The sequence below is a fragment of the Oncorhynchus tshawytscha genome, linkage group LG02 (assembly GCF_018296145.1).
Source record: "Oncorhynchus tshawytscha isolate Ot180627B linkage group LG02, Otsh_v2.0, whole genome shotgun sequence".
Lineage (NCBI taxonomy): Eukaryota > Metazoa > Chordata > Actinopteri > Salmoniformes > Salmonidae > Oncorhynchus > Oncorhynchus tshawytscha.
In genome coordinates, this window is record NC_056430.1 from 12495410 (window position 1) to 12520910 (window position 25501).

Below are 25501 nucleotides of genomic sequence, written 5' to 3' on the forward strand. Positions count from 1 at the left end.
TATGAATTAATACTGCAATTAAATTGTGTAACCAAGTAAGAAGTGTCAGGACTCAGACTGCCTTGACTCCTTTTTTAAAGTTAATTAGGTATATTTGTTGTATGGGTTTTGACATTTCAATTTAGTTAAAGAAGGGGTGTAGCTGTGACTTTCTAAACGGTTAAGAGTAAGTACACCGTTTAAATTAATATAGAAAATATTGGTATTTCAGTTGTAATTGGGGAATATTGACCATTTTTGATCAGGACATTTTTTTAAATGTATTTTTGCGAGACTTGGTGAAGGGCCCTGTGAGGCCCTGTATAAAACTCAACTACTCTTCTCCTTCGCCCCTTTTGACACCCAGGTGGATCGGCACGCAACTCTGCATGCCTGACAGACATCTCAGCTCGGATGTTGGCCCACCACCTCAAGCTCAACAAAACAGAGCTGCTCTTCATCCCGGGGAAGGCCTGGCGTCTCCAAGACTTCTCCATCACGGTTGACAACTCCACGGTGTCCCCCTCCCAGCGTACCAAGACACTTAGTGTGACCCTGGACAACACCCTGTCATTCTCTTCAAATATCAAAGCAGTGACTCGCCCCTGCAATTCCATGCTCTAGAACATCCTTACAGTATGACCTTACCTCACACAGGAAGCAACACAGTTCCTAATCCAGGCACTTGTCAACGCCCATCTAGACAACTGCAACTCTCTGTTGGCTAGGCTCCCCGCTTGTGCCATCAAACCACAGCAAGTTATCCAGAATGCCGCCGCCAACCTGGTGTTCAACATTTATAAGTTCTCCCATGTCACCCCCCGAGCACTCCGTTCAGCCACCTCTGGTCTCTTGGCCCTCCCGAGTCCCACCCCTATAGGGGCAGCTCGGTAAAGTCTGGACAGCCGTGTCCCTGCCCATGTTCCAAGTACATCTGAAACCCCTACTTCTTTGAAGAGTATCTTAAGTAACTCTCACAGCACTTGTCTTTTCCCACTAGCACTGACTTTGCTGATAAATACTTTGTTGAAGGAAAATGTACTTGATATGATTGTGATGTGTTATTGTCTCACCTAGCAATCTTAAAATGAATGCACTAATTGTTAGTTGCTCTGGATTAGAGCGTCTGCTAAATGACTCAAATTAAAAATATATATATAAATAAAAAGAGGTCCCAGGATGAAAACAGGACCCGTAGCACACTCAGGGAAAGTTCTGGAGGAAACTATTAACAAAAATAATCATAAAACATTTTTCTCATGTACTAAAAGTGATACCAAGGATAATTTAGCTATTTGATAGAGAATTTTCAGATCCCTTGAATTATAAAAAAAATATATATATAAAAAATGATTTAATGAACATTTTTTAGGCCTTACTTGCTATTAGCACGTACAAACGCATTGAATAACATATTTACTACATGGAACAACAGATAGTCCCAAAAACAAATCTAAAGGATGTTTGTTCTGAAGTGTCTGTCCTATATCTGAGAGGTTTTTTAGAAAGATCAGGAAACATTTCTTATTTTTGTACATGTAATTAACCCCTTATTTTTGGCACTAAACAGTCTCCATATTTCCATTCATGGGGTTCTGGGGGACCTATAGACGAGTCTTGTGAGGCATGTGGTTGTCCTAGAGCAAAAGAAACTGACATGTACGTGTTCATGAGAGTTTTACTTTCCCACAGAGTCCAAACTGTTCGGACACTACAGACAGAAGTTGGCAGATCAGCTGTATCAACTTCAGACAATTCCCAATTCCCAAGATGCTTGTGGGGGTTGTGTCCATAGAGGGGTCATAATAGTTTGTAGGTCAAACCGTTTGGACGCTACGGACAATTTTGTGAGAAGACAGATTTTTCGGGATATCTCATGGTCTGACAGACACCATGAGTTTGTTTCCCCACCAGCATTTTCTTTCTTTTTTACAAAAACAATAAATATGTAAAGTACCAGTCAAACGTTTGGACACACCTACTCATTCAAGGGTTTTTCTTTATTTTGACTATTTTCTACACTGTAGAATAATAGTGAAGACATCAAAACTATTACATTACACATATGGAATCATGTAGTAACCAAAAAGTGTTATACAAATCAAAATATATTTTATAATTTAGATTATTCAAAGTAGCCAACGTTTGCCTTGAAAGAGCATGAGGTGTCTGTGTGTGTCCCTTTCCTCTTCCTCTCCTTCTCCTCCTCTTCCTCTCCTTCGGTTGCAACACTTACTACAATGTTCCAAACTGCCTCTGGAAGCAACGTCAGCACAAGAACTGTTCGTCTGGAGCTTCATAAAATGGGTTTCCATGGCCAAGCAGCCACACACAAGGCTAGATCACCATCCGCAATTTCAAGTGTCGGCTGGAGTGGTGTAAAGCTTGCCAGCATTGGACTCTGGAGCAGTGGAAACGCGTTCTCTGGAGTGATGAATCATGCTTCTCCATCTGGAGGAGGAGGAGAGGTTATCAGCCTGGGGCAGGAGGAGACTGTGGGCAGAAAGACAGGTGTGGTTACTTAGACCTCAGTGGCTGGGTGGGTGGGTGTGGAATAATTAGGTTTTGTGTGTAGTAATGGAGGTATTGCCTTCTGTCTCTCTAGCCTGACTCTGTAAACAGAAATAAATAAAGAGCCAACCCAGGCAACTTCCCTCTCCCTCCCTCACCTCATCCCCCTCCACTCCCCCTCTCCTCCTCTCTACCTCCTCCTCTCCCTCTCCTCCTTCCAGACTGGGTGTGTAATATAGGCAACCCATTGCGTATGACTACCTCAAAACTAAAACAACTGTTACATCTAATCCTAATCAGATACTGCTGACATGGCACTGACACACACATGCATACACACAACACACCTCTGAACCTGCAGGACTAGCAGGTGCGTGTTTGTCAGAGCTATGATTGGCTGAGAGCGGTCTGTCAAAGAGGTCAGCAGGTCAATGTTTATGAAGCCACGCTTCATTACCTTAGATAGGTTTGTGTTCAATCTCCTCTATTCTTCCCCCCTCCCTCTATACGTCCCTCTCCTCTCCACCTCGCTCTAGCCCTCTCCATCTCTCCCTGTGTTTTAAGGCCTGGTTGGGTTTCAGGGTTCTATTAACAGTTCAAAGGCAGTGTTTAACTACAGGAATTGGAACTAGCCTGCACCAACACAGCTCTAATGAGTACACACACGTTCCCCTCATGGCTCTGTCGCTGTCGGCAACAACACAAAATATTCCCAGTGGGTAATAGGCTGCCATTACCATGGTAATCCTGTCTCACTTCATGTCAAAATCTGTCACCTTTCTGTCTCTTTTTCCCCCTCTCCTTTGCCCTCCCTTTCTCTCCCCCCACCATTTTCTCAGTTTTTAATTGTTGTTGGAAGAGATCAGATCAGGCAGTGTATCATGTTATATTTGTCCACCAGTTTTATTTAATGGAGGTTTTGGGTACATGGTTTCTGCAAGCAACCAGTGTCAGGCAATAATAGCATATTCATTGTGACTTGTGTGGACCCCAACCTACTATGGATGGGTGTATGTGTTACGTAGGCCTCTTGGAGGAGGGAACACAACACGCTGCTACATCTCAACTCCCCGTGGAGCGAAAAAGTATGTGATCGTAGTTGGGGGAAGGACGACAGAAGCAGAGAAAATGACCGTTTACAGGGAATTTATTTCCTTAACACGGTAATGAGGGGAGAAGGGACTGGACGGAACCAAAGCAATGAAAGTTAAAGAGTCCCCTCTCCTACCTACCCACCTAATCTTAGCACCACCTGGCGCACTAACCAAAACACAGGGGGTGGTCCAGCCAGGTCTTACCTAGTGTGCATAGACAGATTCAATACTATGTCCACAGGCCTCTTGCCTAAACACTCCCAATGTGCATTCCCCCCACCCACCCACCCAATGAGAATAAATTAAACAGAATAATTCACCAATATTTAATGAACAATTTCAATAAACCAAAAACACTAAGTCCTATGGCATACACATATACAGCGGCTACAAAATAACTTAAACAGACCGACAACCAACACAGGACATACAAAGAAGGATACAAAGGAACACTGGCTTTTCAAGCTGCAGAAGGAGTTGGTAATTGAAGATCCAGCTGTTTCCCCTGACGAGAGGGTGGAGTCAGAGCTCCAATCAGCGATGGGACCGACCAATCAGCTGCTCCAGGATTCCATTTCCTGAAATACACACAGACATACAAACCCACAACACAGAAACTGGGGAACGTAACAGCATGGATGGGTGTATGGATGGATGGATGGAAGGAAGGATAGACAGAAGGATGGATGGGTATATGGATGGGCGGATGGATGGTTAGATGGATAGATTGATCATTGGATGTGACAGTCATCAGACAGGATGTAAACTGCTCTTTAGGACAAGTCAATAATCAGAGAGGCTGTTGATAGTTTAACAGTGTATCATGTTATTACAGTGCCTTTGGAATGTATTCAGACCCCTTGACTTTTTCAAATCAATTCAAATCAAACTTTATTTGTCACATGTGCCGAATACAATAAGTGTAGACTTTATCATGAAATGCTGACTTACCAACAGTGCAGTTCAAGAAGAAGAAAATATTTACCAAGTAGACTACAATAAAAAAGTATGAATAAAAAGTAACACAGTAAGAATAACGAGGCTATATACAGGGGGCACCCGTATCGAGTCAGTGTGCTGGGGTACAGGCTAGTTGAAGTAATCTGTACATGTAGGTGGGGGTGAAGTGACTATGCATAGGTAACAAACAAACAGCGAGTAGCAGCAGTGTAAGGGGGGGTCAATGTAATGCACTTCACATTAGATGGCTGTAACTATAAGAGGCCTCTGCACTTCACATGAGATGGATGTAACTATAAGAAGCATCTCTGCACTTCACATTAGATGGCTGTAACTATAAGAGGCCTCTGCACTTCACATGAGATGGCTGTAACTATAAGAGGCCTCTCTGCACTTCACATGAGATGGCTGTAACTATAAGAGGCCTCTCTGCACTTCACATGAGATGGCTGTAACTATAAGAGGCCTCTCTGCACTTCACATGAGATGGCTGTAACTATAAGAAGCATCTCTGCACTGCAATTTTATGAATTGCTCAGAAGTCTTATGGCTTGGAGGTAGAAGCTGTTGAGGAGCCTTTTGGTCCTAGACTTGGCCCTCCAGTACCACTTGCCGTGCGGTAGCAGAGAAAACGGTCTATAACTTGGGAGTCTCTGACAATCTTATGGGCTTTCCTCTGACACCCCCTGTTATATAGGGGACTAAGTACACACCCCTGAGGGGCCCAGTGTTAAGGATCAGCATGGCAGACGTGTTGTTGCCTATTCTTACCACATGGGGGCGGCCTGTCAGGAAGTCCAGGATCCAGTTGCAGAGGGAGGTGAGTTGTTTTTTGGGTATCTGTACTTTACTATTTATATTTTTGACTACTTTTACTTCACTACATTCCTAAAGAAAATAATATACTTTTTACTCCATACATTTCCCCTAACACCCAAAAGTACTCGTTACATTTTGAATGCTTAGCAGGACAGGGAAAATGTCTAATTCACACACTTAAAGAGAAAATCCCTGGTCATCCCTACTGGATCTGATCTGGTGGACTCACTAAACAGAGAAAATCCCTGGTCATCCCTACTGGATCTGATCTGGTGGACTCACTAAACAGAGAAAATCCCTGGTCATCCCTACTGGATCTGATCTGGTGGACTCACTAAACAGAGAAAATCCCTGGTCATCCCTACTGGATCTGATCTGGTGGACTCACTAAACACAAATACTTTGTTTGTAAATTATGTCGGAGTGTTGGGTATGCCCCTGGTTATCCGTAAATTAAAAAAAACAAGAAAATAATGCTGTCTGTTTTGCTTAATATAAGGAATTTGAAATTATTTATACTTTTACTTTTGATACTTAAGTATATTTAAAACCAATTTGTTTTAACAACTAATTTAAGTAGGATTTTACTGGGTGACGTTCACTTTACTTGAGTCATTTTCTAAGATCGCTTTACTTTTACTCAAGTATGACAATTTGGTACTTCTTCATGGCACTGTATATATGGGCCTACTTCTTTAGTTAATTTGAGAGATACTGGTATCTGCCACGCATAAATGCAATTATCTGAAATTTGGTCAAACATCATATAGGCCAGTGATGAAGCAATCAAATCAAACAGCATGCACCAGAGATTTAAATGGAAGTTTCTTTCTTTCTTTTAGAACTCTTACCCTACACCTTTATACCGTCTGCTTCCTGATGCCTGCAGGGCAGGCTGCCTCCCTGCTGCTCCTTTGTCTCTACTTCCCTCAACTTAATGGCCTTGCTGAGGCTCAACTAATTCAGTCTGAAGGAGACAAATTAGTTCCTGCAGGGGCGTTTCTCAAACAATAAAATTGTCGCTAAACAGAGATTATCTCTGTTTGCGTCCCAAATGACAGCCTATTCCATAGTGTGCTGCTTTTGACCAGAGCCCTATGGGCCATGCCCTGAACAAAAGTAGTGCACTATATAGGGAAGGGGTATTCAACTCTGACCCTACGAGGTCTGGAGCCTGCTGGTTTTCTGTTCTACCTGATACTTAATTGCACCCACCTGGTGCTAAATCAGTCCATGATTAGAAGGGGAAAAACATGGAAAAGCAATGGAACTGGCTTCGAGGTCCAGAGTTGTGTTTGAGGGATATAGGAAACAGGGTGCCATTTGGGATGAACACTTAGGGTGTTCATAGGCAACACAACACCCACTGCAAACTAAATTAATGACCTAACAATTCTTACCATGATAATTGTATTTTGGGGAAAAAGAATGTCACCAATATTGCTGCCAGATGGTGAAAAGAACGCAAATTATGAACCACTTGCAAAGGTAGGCCTTTTTGTTTGTCAATGATCTGATCTGTTTATTAAAATGTGTAGATACCCTAGACAAATTGACATTTACACAATATAATATATTAGACATATACCAGAGAGAGAGTGAGAGAGATCCCTAGAATAAAAGTACTGTAAATCTTTTTTTGTATCCTTGTTTTAGCATTAATCCTCTTATTTGTCCTTAAGATCTGCAAAGGCTTTTTTCACCATGAGGAACTGTGACTCTCTGTGAGAACGTTTCAGCTTGGCCCTGCGGTTCTGGAACCAAATCTGTGGAAAACAGTGCATATAGAGCTCTTTAGAACAACCTTTGTGGTGTAAATAGTTTACCTTAAATTTATCAACTAAAACAATGTTTTTGTATAAGACTATCCAGTAATTACTCTGCTCACAACATTTTATTAGCATGTTGTTACTTTATAATTCCGTAATTGCATAGTTGAGTTCAGATGAATAAATAACAGTCCCTATTTCACTTCTGTATTCTATTACAACGCAATAAGTAATGTGCTACTTAATAACTATTCAACATCAATGAGAGTGCAACTACACATGTATAAGAACAACCTTAAGTGTTACTAGTTTATAATGCCTACCTGTATTCTGTCCTCCTCCAGTTGCAGTCTCTGTGCCAATTCTTCTCTGATGCCAATACCCGGGTAGGAGTTGATGAGGAACACACTCTCCAGGACCTCAATCTGCATGGAGCCCAAGAAGATATATCAATCATACAATCAAATTGTATTTTTGTTATTTTGACAAAAACATCTGTCACAAAGTGAATAACAGTAACTATCACAGCCCCCCCAAAATGTGAAAACATAGGCCTACAGGATATGTCAATGAGATGTAAATCAGCTTTTTAAAAGTTGTTTCATAATATCTCTATCAATCAATATTTTGTTCGTGGAATGTTATGTCACTCACTACACATGGAACCTATATGCCATTGGGCACAGTTGTGTGTAAACATTTAGAGAAACACTCTTTTCACACCACTTCCACACAGAAGTGAGATTTTTATAGAAGGTATTAGCTGAATTTACGCAGCAGGTTAGGAGAATTAACTTCGGATGTTAGGAGACTGATGTTAACGTTAGGGAAACGAGTTAGGGTTAAAGCGTCTGTCTGCATGCTTGCCATTCGAAAATGTTCAGAATAGATCGTGCATATTTTAGGAAGGGATTTTGGTCTTCGTAGAGGTTTTTTTCTCTCGGGGCAAAGCCGATGTTCGGAACCGAAGTCTATGCTCTTTCGTCGGTCATTGGTCAACAGTAGGGATTTTTCAATTAAGTGTTTGTTGTCATTCAATGATAGACGACTTGTTTTCATGCACATTTTTTTTCACTTGAGAAATACTGCACCAAACATCGTAGTTTGATGTAAAATTGTGCGACTAAGATCTCTTCGGCAAAAACCGTCAAAAATGTATGACATAGTTCTCGAATGACTAGACTAAACTAGATTCATTTTTAGTATTTTGAGGAAGTTTATACTGGCTACAGCGTCTCAAGATGGACAAACAGCACTATTGCCGCTTTTTTATCGTTTTTCAGTGGTATTTTAAGGGAGTATGCTAGGAGCCAGCCAAACCGAAGCATGCGGAAGCCTTTAGCGAAAATCGCTTTGTATCAAAGTGTCATGAAAAATGTGCCTAAAAGTGTATTTTTACCTGTGCACTACTGAATGCCGTCCGCGGCCTGCGCCCGATGTACCAATTCAATGTTCTCCTGTGGGACTCTGTAAAGTGTTTACATTTGAGTTTATGTTCCTCTTCTTTTCTCTTAATCTCCGACGAAGACTTCGATGATCCTTTTACTGTAATGTGACTTCTCTGTTGGGTTGTTTCCAACTCTGAAATCCAGACAGAACCCAATATAACTCAACAGACAATGACAGCAGGTTTAGTCTACAAGGAAATCATGGCTACAATGTAAATAAATAATATTTGACCTGTCCATGGTCGATACAGCTTCAGGGACACATTGCGTAGTTCTTGCCTGTCCAAGTCCAACCCAAGGATTCTGTCTATGGTGAAAACTGGCCGTGCGTCAACCTGCCTGATCTGGCAACTAACTGTAGATATAGCCATAGTTTCAACCAACTATCTTCTGGAAGCTGTCCGCTCAGGTTACGATTTTTAACGATTCTGGGATTTATATACGTCACTAAATAAAACCGGAGGTTCTTAAAATTTAGCATATGAATTGGAGACCCCTATTCGGATTTTGGGGGTTGCAAACAGACCAAGGAATAAAGGTATTATCTCTTTAGGCATGTGATTCCGTTTCTAATTGTCACACTTTAACGAAACACCAGTGCCACTCTTTTCATTAAAACTACCAAGGTTGAAAATCAAACCCAATCCCACTTTTAGCCTATATTGTCATTATGCGGGGCCAGTCAAGTAACCATTTTGTAAATTTTTGCCATGGAAATATAAACGAATAACAATCCTCCAATACTATCAGGTTTAATCCTGATGAATGTTCCCTCTTCCTGCGGTTGTGATGCATATAGGACAGTGAATTATGTTGGGGCCAAACAAAAGCCGTCACAGCACCAGGTTGACATGTTGCTGGAAATCCGCGTGTAATCATTGTTCTTCCTCGATTCGACCGATTAAGAGCAGATTAGTGCTCGCTTTAGCGAACAGAACAACGGGAGCTTTAAACGAATAGCACACTCCCTGAATGGAATGGAGAGGATTCCGATACACGGGACGTCCTCAATGCGCACGGGCGCGCCCAATACTTTTGTTCAGACTATAAAAGTAGTCTGCTATTGTACGAAATAATATGCTTGTTTTTACAGTCACGCTTTAGTCTCGAGACACACACACACACAACCTAGGAGTTCTAAAATAAGACAGCCTTCAATTAGTGTAGCTTTATTGTTGAAAAGCTATTTAAGACTGCAACAGTAATCACTGAAGTATATAGAGTAAACATGATCCTATTTCCCCCTGCATCAATAATTAAAGTGCAGTCCCCCCTATTAACATCTAACAGTTCCTAACTACTCCTTTAAACACCTTTCCCCAAAATGATAATAAAGTAGACTCAACTTTCATTATCAGTAATATGTCAAATCAATTCCACTTTGTTGATATGATAGTTTTCCCTGCATCATGTCACTGCAACATGTGTTCACTATGAGTTGATAAGTGATAAACTTAGTCAGAGCTCAGCACAAACTTACATAGCAATGGGTTAAGAGTGAGGAACATTTCAGACAAACTGTTCAATAGTATACATACTGTATGTAGTGCATTTCTTTGTACAGAAATCTGAGAAAAACACAAACCATTTCAAAACAATCGATTTTAACAGACATAATGGGGAAAAACAAACAGTTCATAGATCCCATTTTTCCTTTTAAGAGTCAATGCCCTGATTTAGCACTTTGTTTTATAGTGTTGTTCTTTGTTCCAACCAATGAGATGAATACATTACACCTCAGGCACAAGGCCTGTTGGGCTATGGCAAGTAGTCTGATCCATTGAAACGGTAAATATTCATTATAGACGGGGAAAAAAGCGTGGCAATTAGGTATCTTGAATGATGGGATCCAAAGCACATGCAAGCGTGTTAGCTGAATGGATAAACAAGTATTTTATGTCATTACAGTATTAACATGTGCAATGTCTTCCTTCCCCAACAAATTAATATACTCTATAAACTCTATGTTTTCTAGTATGCCAATGGTTTTCAGTCACCCTGATTATTAAAAAAAAGCTTAAAAGCATTAATCATCTCCTTCTACATTTCCTCTGAATACCAGTACACATGATTTACATATGGAGGATGAGAAAGATCCGGAAGGATTCTTTGAGTGTTCAGTGATTCACACACACACATTTATTTCTCCTCTTCTTTTGTTAGTTTAGTGGGGTCTTAATCCATCTTTGTGTAATGTTATAAAGTCTATTTGCAGAACAACTCCTCTGTAAAACAATGTAGGAGCCAGAGAAAAGCCCATAGAGGCTAAGTCGAGGCCCAGGGTTGAGGAGCCAAGGAACCAACTCCCGCTCTAACTACATTTTCACCGGATAGTACTTTGTAGTAAGACCTCGCCAAGCTTGTTCAGTTGTCTGTTCAGAAAAGAACATTGGCTCAACATAGGTGACTTTTTAACATTTATTTAACTAGGCAAGTCAATTAAGAACAAATTCTTATTTACAGTAACGGCCTACCCCGACCAAACCCTAATCCGGAAGACGCTGGGCCAATTGTGCCTGCCCTATGGACCAAAAATCACACAAACAATTGCTCAGTCTTCTCTTTCCATTGAAGATGATCGATTTCCGGTAGTTTGATGGTCCAAAGTAGTATCTGATGAAAGCTCTTTCCCTTCCATTCACTTAGGCCTCCGACTCTCCCTTCTCCCGCCCCTCCTGTCCTGCATCACTGTCCTCTGATTGGCTTTTGCTCAGCACCAGGAACTGCCCATCAGCACTAGGAGCAGGGGGGGTGGGGCGACTGGAGGCTGCGATTAAACGGCTCTGTTCCTCCAGGTCCTGTGGGTTCATTCAAATTAATTGACTCATCAATTAATCAATGAATCATTCAGTTTACTGTAACATGAGTGAACACAGAGGGTAATACAGTTATGATTATAGACCAAACACTGATCAAGATAGACATTGATCTACAAGTCAACAAGAATAGGATAAGTACTATACTGTCAATTCTTTTGGTACGGCAATGTATTGATTTGCTGGGACACTGACGCTACCTTTTCAATCTGTTTCTGTTTACTCAGCTCCTCCTGCTGTTTCTCCTTGGCCTTGTCCTGCTCCTCCTTCTTCTCTGTAGCTTTGCGATCCTGAATCAGCAATTTTTTTTGTCAAGGTCCCACATGAGTAGCTAAGATTCATCTTAAAATCTTAAATGAATTCCACTAAAACAGAGTCTCACATGTCTTACCATCTCTGAGTGGAAAGCGATCTGTTTGGCCAGCCCAACACTGTCACATATCTGAAAGGAGAACACAACATGCAATCAGAGATAAAAAAAAGAAATTAACACAGGGAACAAACAGTAGACACATGCAAATGTCTTCCTTTTGTCACAACATGAAAACTATAAACTGTTTTAACTGATAGTGCCATCACTATACAGACACAATATGCGTATTCCTAGAGTCAGGACTTGTTCCAAACCATGAAAACACATTTGCATGTGTGGCTGACCAGGAAAAACACCAGGCCCTAGTTATATCGTGTAACTACTGGCCCTACCAACACATGTGAGAACAAAGGCTACACAGCAGAGCAGAACTTACCTTCTCCCCATCATTGTTGGACTCAAAGATATAGCAGACGATGACAGGTCGTCCGTCCACCCTGCCTTCTGCAGTCTGCAGGACGAATCCAAACAGACGCTTGTTCTCCTGGTGGGACGAACACACCACCACACTGGAAAGAGGGAACTTGGGGAGGGGAGAATTAAAACAAGAAGTCATGTCTAATGTTGAGTGTAGACAGGTGTTGTGTCAGTGATGATAGATTTCACCTACCAGTAATGCTACTGAGGAAATTATATAATTGACTATCAATGAATAGAATGACAAACAGAAACATGTTCTAGTGGAGGTAGTGTGAGTTGGAGGACCTACCCTCAGCCGTGTGACTTGTGTCTGAGGATCGATGAGCCTGAAAACCACAAAACATCACACACAGGCAAATCTATTGACTGTAAGAGCATGCTGTTAATTATGTCACACATAAAAATAAAAAAACAACGCATGCACATTACTCAAAGAGAACATGTCTCACTTGAGGCAGTCGCAGGTGACCAGCAGGTGAGACTCAGTCATCCTGAAGATGTTATGTATGGCCCTGGCTGCTAGGATCTGTCTCATGGTCTCATAGATGACGTCAGAGCTGTCTGCATTCTTCACCTCCATAGAACCCAGGAAACGCACAATGAACAGCTGGTGCAGGATGGAGTCTGGATGGACACAGAGACAGATAGATAGAGAGAGGGGGGGGGGTGACACACACAGACAATGGCATGCGCACAGACACACAGCAAGACAGACCTGACACAGACAGACAGAGACACTACCTTCACTCTCCTCAGGTGGAGTGTCTCCTGATTCACCAAACGGGTTGGTCCTTCTTTCAGAAACGGGGAGAAAAGAAACAAAAATATGAATTAATATGACTTGAACGAGGGGCGCAACCTTCTGCAATTGCATTTTTATTATTGAAATGTGATATGAAACGAGGCAACGGGGTGCTTTAGGACCATGTGGATGCCTCCGAGCGGTTGGGTATGCTGTTTGGAGTGTTTATCCAACTGTATAATTAAAATAAATAACTAATCTCCCCCCACTTCTAAAACCAAAGTTTCGCCCCCTAACTTCAACATATACCAGGGTCTCGTCCCGCCTATACACCGTTTGGGAAACCCTGGTTAGTTAGTACCGACCTGCCCTGTCCCGCAGCCTTGGCCTGGCCTGCGTACTCCTCGCTGACTGGAGAGATGATGTCAAACTGGATGGGCGTGTCAGGAGCCACCAGGGCGTCCAATGAGAGGACAGAGAGGGCCGGTGAGGCCGTCTCAGAGCCCACTGAGCTCACACTGCTGGTCCGCGCTGCCCGGGACCGCCCTTGTCTATACAGGAGAGACGGACGTCAGAGAGAGATGGAGGTCAGAGAGGTTAGAGAGAGATGGAGGTTAGAGAGTTGGACAGAATGCAATATCATGACACCTCTAACTAGAGCAGGGTTTGTCTTAATTTAACTTACTACAGTAGGGTTTACCTTGGTTAGTCTTGATTATGTAACCACTTTATAGGCTAGAGTAGTTATCGACTATACACTACCAAGGCCCAGAGTGTTCCATGGTCAGGAAAAACTCCTGGCTCTAATAATAATGAAGTCTCTATGATTCAGAAACGCACGTGGTCGGCCGCATACTCTCATGCCTCTGCTGGAAGGAGGGAGACGGTGTCACAGCCTCAAGAGCTGATTGGTTCACTCTGGCTGCAATTTCCTGCCAAAAGAAAGAGGGCATTTCAGCAATGAGGAAATGTGCTTGACAACAGCTCGGTAACAAAGGGAGGTGGGAGATGAGACTCACATCACAGACATCCAGCATTGTCTGGGGGAATGTCACACCATAGGGCTCACAGCTCTAATTATAGATGACAGATTGAATGATGATGATGTAAGAGTAGGGTTTTCCAGTGATTGCCGGCTACTCACCTCTGGGTTCTCACTCAGATATATCCTCTTTGAAATGTTGTTTATAGTTGCAATCCACTGAAGGAGGAGAGAAGCACAGGACAGCGTTATTAAGAGATGCGCGAATTCCATGTCTTTGCTGTATTTATACAATACAAAAATAAGATGTACACTACATTATGACTGTCATCTCACCTCTTCACAGTCCTTTCTGCTATCTGCCTGCAATATGACCACCCTGAAACAAAGACAAAGCACCTCAGTAACTTCAGTGAAAATAGTTACTAAGTTCTAAAGGTTCATAATCAAATCAAAATGTATGTCACATACGCCGAATACAAACAGGTGTAGACCAAAACATTAAATGCTTTACTTACAAGCCCTTAACCAACAATGCAGTTAAGAAAATATTTACTAAATAAAACTAAGGGAATACAAAAAACAAAATAACAATAATGAGGCTATATACAGGGGATACCGGGTCAATGTGCGGGGGTACACATTAGTTGAGATAATATGTACATGTAGACAGGGGTAAAGTGACTATGCATAGATAAAGCAGTGAACACAACAAATGGGGGGGTCAACGTATATAGTTTGGTGGCCATTTGATTAATTGTTCAGCAGTCTTAAGGCTTGGAGGTAGAGGCTGTTAAGGGGCCTTCTGGACCTAGACTTGGTGCTCTGGTACCGCTTGCCGTGCGGTAGCAGAGAGAACGGTCTAGGACTTGGGTGACTGGAGTCTTTGACCATATTTTGAGTCTTCCTCTGACACCGCCAAGTATATAGGTCCTGGATGGCAGGAAGCTTGGCCCCAGCGATGTACTGCGCCGTAAGCACTACCCTCTGTAGCGCCTTACGGTCGGATGCCGAGCAGTTGCCATACCAGGCAGTGATGCAACCGGTCAGGATGCTCTCGATGGTGCAGCTGTAGAACTTGTAGGATCTGGGGAACCATGCCAAAAATTCGGTCTCAGGAAAAGGTGTTGTCGTGCCCTCTTCACAACATTCTTGGTGTGTTTGGACCATGATAGTTTGTTGGTGATGTGGACACCAAGGCACTTGAAACTTTTGATGTGAATGGGGGCGTGTTTGGCCCTCCTTTTCCTGTGGTCCACGATCATCTCCTTTGTCTTGATCACATTGAGTGAGAGGTTGATGTCCTGGAAACCACACTGCCAGGTCTCTGACCTCCTCACTATAGGCTCTATTGTTGTCAGTGTCCAGGCCTCCCACGGTTGTGTCGTCAACAAACTTAATGATGGTGTTGGAGTCGTTTATACAATTTTAAAACATTACAATACATTCACAACACACTGTGCTCCCTCAGGCCCCTACTCCACCACTACCATATATCTACAGTACTAAATCCATATGTATGTATAGTGAGTATGTTATTGTGTGTGTGTGCATATGACTGTGCCAATGTTTGTGCTGCTTCACAGTCCCCGCTGTTCCATAAGGTTTTTTTAAATCTAATTTTACTGCTTGCGTCAGTTACTTGATGTGGAATAGAGTTCCATGTAGTCATGGCTCCATGTAGTACTGTGTGCCTCCCATAATCTGTTCTGGATTTAGGGACTGTGAAGAGATCTCGTGGCATATGCAGGGGTGTCAGCTGTGTGCCAGTAGTTTAGACAGACAGCTCGGTGCATTCAACATGTCAATACCTTTTATAAATAAAAGTAGTGATGAAGTCAATCTCTCCTCCACTTTCAGCCAGGAGAGATTGACATGCATATTATTAATATTAGTTCTCTGTGTACATCCAAGGGCCAGCCGTGCTGCCCTGTTCTGATCCAATTGCAATTTTCCTATGTCCTTTTTTGTGGCACCTGACCACACGGCTGAACACTAGTCAAGGTGCAACAAAACTAAGGCCTGTAAGACCTGCCTTGTTGATAGTGTTTTTAAGAAGGCAGAGCAGCGCTTTATTTATTATAGACAGACTTCTCCCAATCTTAGTTACTACTGCAGCAATAAGTTTAATAATATACTCCTCAAAGCCATTGGATGAATCCCGGAACATATTCCAGTCTGTGTTTGGTTTGCAAAACAGTCCTGTAGTGTAGCATCATCATCAGGATATAAATTATGGTCAGATTTGCCAAATGGAGGGTGAGGGAGAGCTTTGTACATGTCTCTGTGTGTGGAGTAAAGGTGGTCTATAGTTTTTTTCCCCTCTGGTTGCACATGTGACATGCTGGTAGAAATGAGGTAAAAATGGATTTAAGTTTGCCTGCATTAAAGTCCTCGGCCACTGGGAACGCCGCTTCTGGACGAGCATTTTCTTGTTTGCTTATGGCCTTATACAGCTTGTTGAGTGCGGTCTTATTACCAGCATCGGTTTGTGGTGGTATATAGACGGCTGTGAAAAATATAGATGAAGTCTCTTGGTAGACAGTGTAGTCTATAGCTTATCATGAGGTACTGTACCTTAGGCGAGCAATACTTTGAAACTACCTCAATATTACACATCGCGCACCAGCTGTTATTGACAAATAGACAGACACCCCCACTCCTCGTCTTACCAGACGTAGCTGTTCTGTCCTGCCGATGCACGGAAAACCCAGCCAACTGTATATTATCTGTGTCATCATTCAGCCACGACTCGTGAAACATAAGATTATTACAGTTAATGTCCCGTTGGTAGGATAGTCTCGAACGGAGGTCATCCAGTTCATTCTCCCGTGATTGCACTTTGGCCAAAAGAACGGATGGTAGAGGCGTGTTACCCACTCACCGACGTATTCTTACAAGGCACCCTGATCTGTACGAACGGAGGTCATCCAGTTTATTCTCCCCTGATCTGTACGAACGGAGGTCATCCAGTTTATTCTCCCCTGATCTGTACCCGCTGTATTTCCTTCTTTTCCTCATGCGAATGACGGGGATTTGGCCTGTCCGGGAGCAACATTATATCCTATGCGTCAGATTTATTCAAGAAAAAAAATCTTTAACCAGGTTGAGGTGAGTAAATCGCTGTTCTGATATCCAGAAGCTATTTTCGGTCATAAGAGGCAGAAACATTACGTACAAAATAAGTTACAAATTCGAAACAAAACACAAAATAGCACAATTGGTTAGGAGCAAAACGGCAGCCATCCTCACCAGCGCCATTCTTCTTCATAAACTGGTATTACTGGTTTATAAAGCTTTAATATGTAGTCATTTACTTCTTGCCGTCAAAGGATGTGATCTGGAAGCAGAAGCGTCGGTCTTCACAGTCCACGGCCATGACAGAGCAATTATCGATGTCCATGACCAGACCCCCAGCTACATGCCCTCGTGCCTGGCCCATCAGGTTCCCTCCCTGGGTGAAGAAGTACTGCCGCTCCCAGGAGGAAGACACTAGGCCCGTTTTACTAGGCGGACACATTCAGAAGAGAAAAAGGAAAAGCGTGGTTAAAACGTGTTGTTGTTCTGGTGCAGGTGACTGCCTTTTGGGCCCAAACTAACATCAACGTTTTACACTACAAATTAATAGGACCAATATATATATATATATATATATTTTAACTCAAGCAAGCGTTATGAACATCTTCAATAAGCTGTGGCCAGAGACAAAACTGCTGTCCTACCGTAGCTTGATATGGACTAACTTGATGTGGATTGAATGTATACATTTGTTGAGGTAGCCATTGCCAGGCTTGTGTGTGTCTGGTGTGTGACAGTGCCGTCTTACTTTCGTCTGTAGAGGTAGCCGGCCTTGCGTGTGAGGTTGCGGTTGACAGGAACCTGGCTAGGGTCGGGGTCTGGCATGTAGAGGAGGTCACTGGCCTGCTCCAAGTCCTGGATGGTCTGTTGCATTACATCTACCTCACCATCCATCTCCCTGCGGACACTGGACACAACCACACACGCCCAGCCTTAAACACACTGCATGCAATGTGGCAATAATTCCATTTGGCCTAACAGAAGGCAATATGGAGCTACCACCATTGCTTACAACTATCCAATCTTCTCAGATCTCTACAAATTCCTAGGGTCTAGGAGATTCAGGTTGAAGCTTACTTCTGAACGCTGGTTCCTATGTTGGTGAGGAAATCTTCCCACTGCTGGGTGAGGTTCTCTGATCCCAGCTTGAAAAAGCTGATCTGAGAGATACAGAAATATAGACATGCTGATCAGAACATATACTGGAGACAGAGAGACAGAGAAAGAGAGAGGAGAGAAAGAAGGTGTAAGAGAGAGAGACGGAAGGGAGGAGGAAGTAAGGTTGTTGTACAGTACCTGTGCCTGCATATACCCCAGCAGCGGCTCCAGAATGGCAATCTTCTTCTTGTACTGCAGAGTGTTGAGGGCTGTGAAGTAGTGCATCATGGTCTGGTGCTGCTTCTTCCTGGAGGTATACACATCCTCCATCACCTCGCCCTTCACCTGGAGAGAAGACACGCACACAAAATGTCAGGTTTAATTTGGTGAGACAGTTATTGTTACAACAAGGTAATCTTATAATAATGAACTTCTCCAAAAATAATATTATGTTCTCAAAAACAAACCCTGTACCTTCTCATTGTCCCTCCTTTTAGAGAGACGGCTGTATCGGTTGATGGCCATGTCATGATCTGTAGACAGAAACATGTCATGAGTGGTTATTACAATTACAACATGGGCTCATGAAATCATACCATGTCACAACAATAATTTGTTTTCATGTTTTACTGAGTAGTTCGCACTCACCATCACTGGCAATCTGGAACACTTCCTTCAGAGTCAGTATCTCTGTAGGGGAGAGAAAGATGGTTAACATCCATTTCAACTATCTGTTCACATTCTGCCACTAGTCAACTTTACAAAGTGGCAGACGTTGGTCTAGGCTAGCGATAGTGCAGCACAGCCACCTTCAGACTCCTATTAACATATTTATTTAATAGGATTTTATATGTAATTCTATGCCCTTGTCATCCCTGGGATTGGTCTCCAGCGCTCATAAATGTATTTGTCTCTATATAAAGAGTAAAAAAAAAAAAAAGGGGTATGGAATTTAGAGTCTTACCTCTTAAGTCCCTCTCCTTAAACTGGCTGATAGGGAACATCATGGCGTCAGCCAGCTGAGTGGAGAGGACTGCATGACAGGAACTCAACTGTGGGAGAGAAGAAAGGCCAGTTACATTATGGAATCTCCTCAGGGAAATATCTCTCTCATCACAGAGGAGAGGTGGGGGAGCCTAGCAAGAAGGAAGAGAGGTAAATACAGAATGAAGGAAGGGAGGGGTTTAAATTAAGATTGAAATACTATGTAAGAGTGAAGGATCAGAGAGTTAAAAAAAAAAAAATGTTAACCTTTATTTAACTAGGCAAGTCAGTTTAGAACAAATTCTTATTTTAGGAACAGTGGGTTCTTGTTCTGCTTGTTCAGGGGAAGAACGACAGATTTGTACCTTGTCAGCTCGGGGATTTGAACTTGCAACCTTCCGGTTACTAGTCCAACGCTCTAACCACTAGGCTACCCTGCCGCCCCAAGGTTAAGAGGAAGAGATGGAAGAGGTTAAGATGGACAGAAAGGAAGAAGTTAAAGTGCAGTGTGAGAGAGTGTTTATAGTGTGATTAAAGAAGGTAAAGGTTAAGACAATGTAATCCTATGTGAGCAGCAGCGTGCCACAGTGAGGAGGAGGATGACGGCAGAGCAGCAGTTCTCACCTCGTCTATGACTTTGGCAAAATGCTGCAGGGTGGAGCTCATGACCTCGTCGTCGCTGCAAAGAGGGAAGCGCTGCAAAGACAGGCCAAAGTCCTAATGCATTTTCCATTTATATTTTAGTCGTTTGACAGACGCTCTTATCCAGAGGGACCTACAATCAGAGCATTCAACTAATGTTTTAAACAAACGGGTTTCTTAGAAGATGCATGAGAAAAAGAAATGCAAGCATTTCCTGACTGGAAGAAAATTGACTAGGCCCTAGTTTCTTGCCTGGTCAGGTCACGTTATAAAACAAAACTCTGGGCCTTAATGATAATACCATAATTGACAAGGTGTTTTTGTGTTTCACCTGGTCCTAGTAGTGCATTAACGTGCCATAGAAAACATAACGGACAGTTCAAAGGGAAATCCATCACCTCCAATACCTCTATCATGTTGACATGGTGAGAACATACCTGTTTCTCATACTCCTTCAGAAGTTTGGAGGTGAGATGGGTGGCAGCACTCAACTCATTCTAAAAAAGGAGAAAAGCAAATGTAGTTTTACCTAACCAACTGTAGGAGCAACTACTTATTATTGTGTGTTTGTCTGCTTGGCCTTAACTGCATATGAGGAGGTCTGGAAAATGTCTCATTTGTAAAAAAAAATGTTTAATAGTACAAATACAGTCCATTCGGAAAGTATTTCAGACCCCTTGACTTTTTCCACATTTTGTTACATTACAGTCTTGTTCTAAAATTTAATTATTTATCCTCAATCTACGCACAATACCCCATAACAACAAAGCAAAAAGTTTTTTTCCCCCAAATGTATTAAAAATAACTGAAATACCAGATTTACATAAGTATTCAGACCATTTTTGTTGAAGCACCTTTGGCAGCGATTACAGCCTCGAGTCTTCTTGGGTATGACGCTACCAGCTTGGTGCAACTGTATTTGGGGAGTTTCTCCCATTCTTCTCTGCAGATCCTCTCCAGCTCTGGCAGGTTGGATGGAGAGCATCGCTGCACAGCTATTTTCATGTCTCGCCAGATAAATTAGATCGGGTTCAAGTCTGGTCTCTGGCAGGGCCACTCAAAGACATTCAGAGACTTGTCCCGAAGCCACTCCTGCATTGTCTTAGCTGTGTGCTTAGGGTCGTTGACCTGTTGGAAGGTGAACCTTTGCACCAGTCTGAGGTCCTGAGCAGGATTTCATCAAGGATCTCTCTGTACTTTGCTCTGTTCATCTTTGCCTCGATCCTAACTAGTCTCCCAGCCACTGAAAACAATGCACGCATGATGCTGCCACCACCATACTTCACCGTACGGATGGTGCCAGGTTTCCTCCAGACATGACACTAGGTACGCAGGCCAAAGAGTTCAATCTTGGTTATATCAGACCAGATAATCTTGTCTCTCATGGACTGAGTCCTTTAAGGCAAACTGTCATGGGCCTTTTACTTAGGAGTGGCTTCCGTCTGGCCACCCTACCATAAAGGCCTGATTGGTGGAATGCTGCAGAGATGGGAGAACGCTCCAGAAGGACAACCATCTCCACAGAGGAACTCTGGAGCTCTGTCAGAGTGACCATCGGGTTCTTGGTCACCTCCCTGACGAAGGCCCTTCTCCCACGATTGTTCAGTTTTGTTGAGCGGCCAGCTCTAGGAAAAGTCTTGGTGGTTCCAAACTTCTTTCATTTAAGAATGATGAAGACCCCTGCGTTCTTGGGGATGTTCAATGCTGCAGAATTTTTTTTGTACCCTTCCCCAGATCTGTGCCTCGACACAATCCTGTCTCGGAACTCCACGGACTATCATATATATGATAACAGATAACAGATAACAGATAATATAACAGATAACAATTCATATTAAGACCCAGAAGAACATGGTAGCATTTGGGGCTATGCTGCAGTCTGCTCTTTGGGAGCCTCTTTCAACTGCAGTGTGTAATATATATATATATATATTACACAGTGCCTTCAGAAAGTATTCACACCACTTGTCTTTCTCCACATTTTGTTGAGTTATAGCCTTTCAAACACAGAATCAACCACAAAGACCAGGTTGAATGGTGAAGTTACTAATTACACTTTGGATGGCGTATCAATACACACAGTCACTACAAAGATTTCACCATGAGGCCAATGGTGACATTAAACAGTTAGAGTTCATTAGCTGTGAAAACTGAGGATGGATCAACAACACTGTAGTTACTCCACAATGCAAACCTAAATGACAGAGTGAAAAGAAGGAAGCCTGTCAGAATACAAATATTACAAAACATGCATCCTGTTTGCAATAAGGCACTAAAGTAACACCGCAAAAAATGTTGCAAAGAAATGAACTATGTCCTAAATACAAAGTGCTATGTTTGGGGCAAATCCAACACATCCCCGAGTATCACTCTTTATGTCATGGGTATGCTCGTCTTTGCCAAGGACTAGGGAGATTTTTTTTAATGAAAAGAAACAGAATAGAGCAAAGAACAGGCAAAATCCTTCAGGAAAACCTGGTTCAGTCTGCTTTCCAACAGACACAGGGAGACAAATTCCTCTTTCAGCAGGACAATAACCTAAAACACAAGGCCAAATATACACCGGAGTTACTTACCAAAACGACATTGAATGATCCTGATTGGCCTAGTTACAGTTTTGACTTAAATCTACTTGAAAACCTAAGGCAAGACTTGAAAATGGCTGTCAAACACTGATCAACAACCAACATGACAGAGCTGAAAGACTCAGACAGACTCGAAGTTGTAATTGCTGCCAAAGGTGATTCTAACATGTACACTCAGGGTGTGAAAACGTATGTAAATTAGATATCTGGATTTAATTTTCAATACATTTGCAAACATTTCTAAAAACATGTTTTCACTTTGTCATTATGGGATCTTTTATGTAGACGGGTAAGATAAAAAATAGTTTAAAAAAAACATCCATTTTGAATTCAGGCTGTAACACAATAAAATGTGGAATAAGTCAAAGGATATGAATACTTTCTGAATGCATGGTATTTTGTACAGACAATAAAGAAAATCAATTATGGGTCTACATCTTAATATTGCTCCCAGCATTGATCAAAGGCTAAGAATGTTTATATTATTGATCTGACTGTGTTCCAATTGTGCCTGCCTCTTTGCCAACGAGTAGAATCATGAACAGGGGTTTATTCATTATGTTCGCCAACGACTTCTGGATTTGCCTTTTTGGCAGCACATTCACTACCCTTTCGCAGCACAGGCCAGGGGCCTGAGACGTGATATGAACTCCCCGCCTCACAGTCGGCTCAATTAGGCAACTTGAGACGCTGCTGATAGTATGCTTGCGAGATACTGGACAAAAGGCAGTTTTAAAACCATCCTGCGATTAATACTGTTTACAGACATCCCCAAAACAACCAAAAACCAACTCTCAGAGAATGAGTGCACAACTGGTATATAGTCACTTATAAATATGTCAGTGAGTCAGGTGGCCAGCTGCCAGCAGAGACATATTGCAATAATGTTGAAGGGCTCTGGCTAGTATTCCTTAGCCAGCTAGAAGAATGAAGAAGCCAAAGTGAACGTTAAACAGAGCCTCTCTCAGCAGGAGCAAAAAAATACACTACTAAGATCTCATAATAACATTGCTCTCCAGAGAATAGGCTACCGAGACAGACAGTGATGCAGGGCCCAGTAGTGAAGCAGACTGCAATGCATGCAGAAGGGAGGGAGCAGAGGAACAGAGCCCCATGTGGGGTCCCATGAGAAAATCTGTACTAATCTTATCAAACAAATTAGGGGGGGGAAAAAAAAAAACATACGTTTCAATATACGAACATCTCTACGTGGCTTATGTTCCCTAAAGGCCGACATCAAAATACAACATGCAATCAACATGCACACTAACTGGCATGAACTTATCCCAGGGCTCATTGCTCACTTGTGCATCGTAGATTCTGTTCATGGCCTGGAAGAGCTTCTGGGAGTAGTTGGATATTGCAGCCGCATCCTCCTCGAACACACCGAGCAGGGAGCGCGTCTGGCAACAGGGAGAGAAAGACAGTAGATGAAGGAACCATTCATCTAAGGAAAAATTCAGGTTAGGCCTACCTGAAAGAGGATACTTAGATGGCACACTTATGTCACCGTTGTGCAATGCTAATCTGGTCCCAGATCTGTGGCTTTAGCCAATCCATCTGACTATTGTGTTCATCCCACACATCAGAGGTGGCCTCCTGGAGAGCGACCCTTCATCAAGATTATGTTTAGCTGAATCAGGAGTGTACTGTGTAGGTTGCATAGGGCAGGATAATGAAGAATGCATGCCCAGTAGCTATCCAGGAGGCAGGGTAGCTGGGCGCCACCACTGCCATACTGTACAGCTACATGTCATGCCCCAGACGCCTCAGACTAGGTCAGGGACATGTCATGTCTGTGGGTGCAAGCTAGTGATCAACACTCTGGAACTGGTCTCACCGGTATATGTTGCATTCTGTCAGGGGAGAGAGCCATAGAAATAGAATGACTAGAATGGATTGGAATATAATTAAATGGTATTTTCTATTGCCTCAGTCCCCTGACACTGCTGGACAAGCCTGTTCTGCAACAGACAGTAATGATTCTTATGACTACTGGACATGCAAGCAGTTTTGTTGGTTACTGTATCTAGGCTATATACCGTAGCTGAAAGAGGGTTTCATTAATGCCAACAAATACTAGGTGTAAAGAACATTTAACATTCACTGTACAAGTGCAGCTCTCATAGACAAGCCAAATACCAATTATAAAAGGCCTAGCTATGGTCAGACAGCCAACCCATCAAAATCCAGTGGTTTGCAGCTAGGGAAGTAGCTAGCCAATAACCTCTTCTCTAGATTCTGGGGAAGTAGCGGTGTTTACTCAACTCTACGATAGGGAGGAAGTGGTGCACCCAGCTAGAGCCAGGACGGTCACCTAGCTTGACCGACTAATTTGTGTGTTCAATATCATCAACAACAAGGGTGTGATGTGTGCCATGGCATTGTCTCAATAGAAACCCATTATCTAGTTACTTTTATCAGGTGGTGCAAAGGCCGATAATGCAAAACTAGCTACTACCATTGACAGTTGGCCAAATATCATGAAGCAGTTTCGCTCGTTTGCCTGGGGACCAGACATATTCGCTTTGAAGAGGCCACCTATCACCTTCTGACAGCTCTTTATTTGACGCTTGCTCAAGCGAGCTAACATGGCTGGCTAGCATTCGCTGCGCTCTTGCACACCACAAAGACAACAGGGAGCTACAGAGCATAGTTTGAGATTACCTGCGGACTGTCCTCGAATGTCTCCTCGATCGGTAATTTATCTATTCCAGGCATGGCTATAGCTAGCTATTTCAATTCGTACGACTAGGAACTGTAATCGGTCAATAAGAAATAGCTAGGCTATCACTCCCACTGAATGTTTTCCCTTCAGATCAACCTCCACACACATATCATCCTTACATGCGGATATCCCGCCTTTAGAACGATTATGATTGGATAAAGTTTTTCTCGACAGATTTCATTGGTTCCTTTGTGCTATGCAATGAAATACATTTTGGCTCAATTTAACCGTTGTCCATAAACGATTACCAGTCTGTTTTCAGAGCCAAAAATGGCACCACCCCCTGGGCGGTTACGAAGGTGGGTGGCTATGTCGGAACAGTTTTGGATGACTTTCTTCCATCTATCTTGTTTCCATGGTTAGGATGATGTTTTTTGTTGCAATTTGCAACCAAACAACAGCACAGGTTTAGGCAAAACTTTTAAAAACATTAAGAACACTTCCACTTCCTAAATATTGAGTTACACCACCAC

General features: G+C 42.6%; 2 protein-coding genes across 5 annotated transcripts; both read right to left on the reverse strand.

The window, feature by feature from the left end:
• Window positions 1-6847: 6847 nt before the first annotated feature.
• On the reverse strand, window positions 6848-9383 carry LOC112221691 (homeobox expressed in ES cells 1). The gene is made up of 4 exons (XM_024383936.2): window positions 8813-9383; window positions 8532-8713; window positions 7456-7557; window positions 6848-7129 (listed from the first exon to the last, which is right to left on the reverse strand). Exons 1-4 carry the CDS (start codon window positions 8949-8951, stop codon window positions 7031-7033), a joined length of 522 nt encoding a protein of 173 aa, XP_024239704.1. The 5' UTR covers window positions 8952-9383; the 3' UTR covers window positions 6848-7030.
• A 350-nt stretch (window positions 9384-9733) lies between these two features.
• Window positions 9734-25155, reverse strand: LOC112221680 (DCC-interacting protein 13-alpha). 4 transcript variants are annotated; one of them, XM_024383916.2, is made up of 22 exons: window positions 24968-25154; window positions 23605-23703; window positions 20153-20212; window positions 19698-19769; window positions 19054-19141; window positions 18738-18779; window positions 18564-18622; window positions 18288-18434; window positions 18069-18151; window positions 17740-17898; window positions 17231-17419; window positions 14250-14292; window positions 14076-14132; window positions 13772-13863; window positions 13297-13482; window positions 12931-12983; window positions 12639-12813; window positions 12479-12515; window positions 12146-12292; window positions 11788-11838; window positions 11597-11686; window positions 9734-11378 (listed from the first exon to the last, which is right to left on the reverse strand). In XM_024383916.2, the coding sequence occupies exons 1-22, from the start codon at window positions 25019-25021 to the stop codon at window positions 11223-11225; spliced, it is 2139 nt and encodes a 712-aa protein (XP_024239684.1). In that variant the 5' UTR covers window positions 25022-25154; the 3' UTR covers window positions 9734-11222. The 4 variants fall into 4 exon arrangements, with proteins under 4 accessions (XP_024239684.1, XP_024239693.1, XP_042186394.1 ...); XM_024383925.2 differs by having other exon boundaries at window positions 12931-12980; window positions 24968-25153; XM_042330460.1 differs by having other exon boundaries at window positions 12639-12980; window positions 24968-25155.
• Between the last annotated feature and the right edge of the window lie 346 nt (window positions 25156-25501).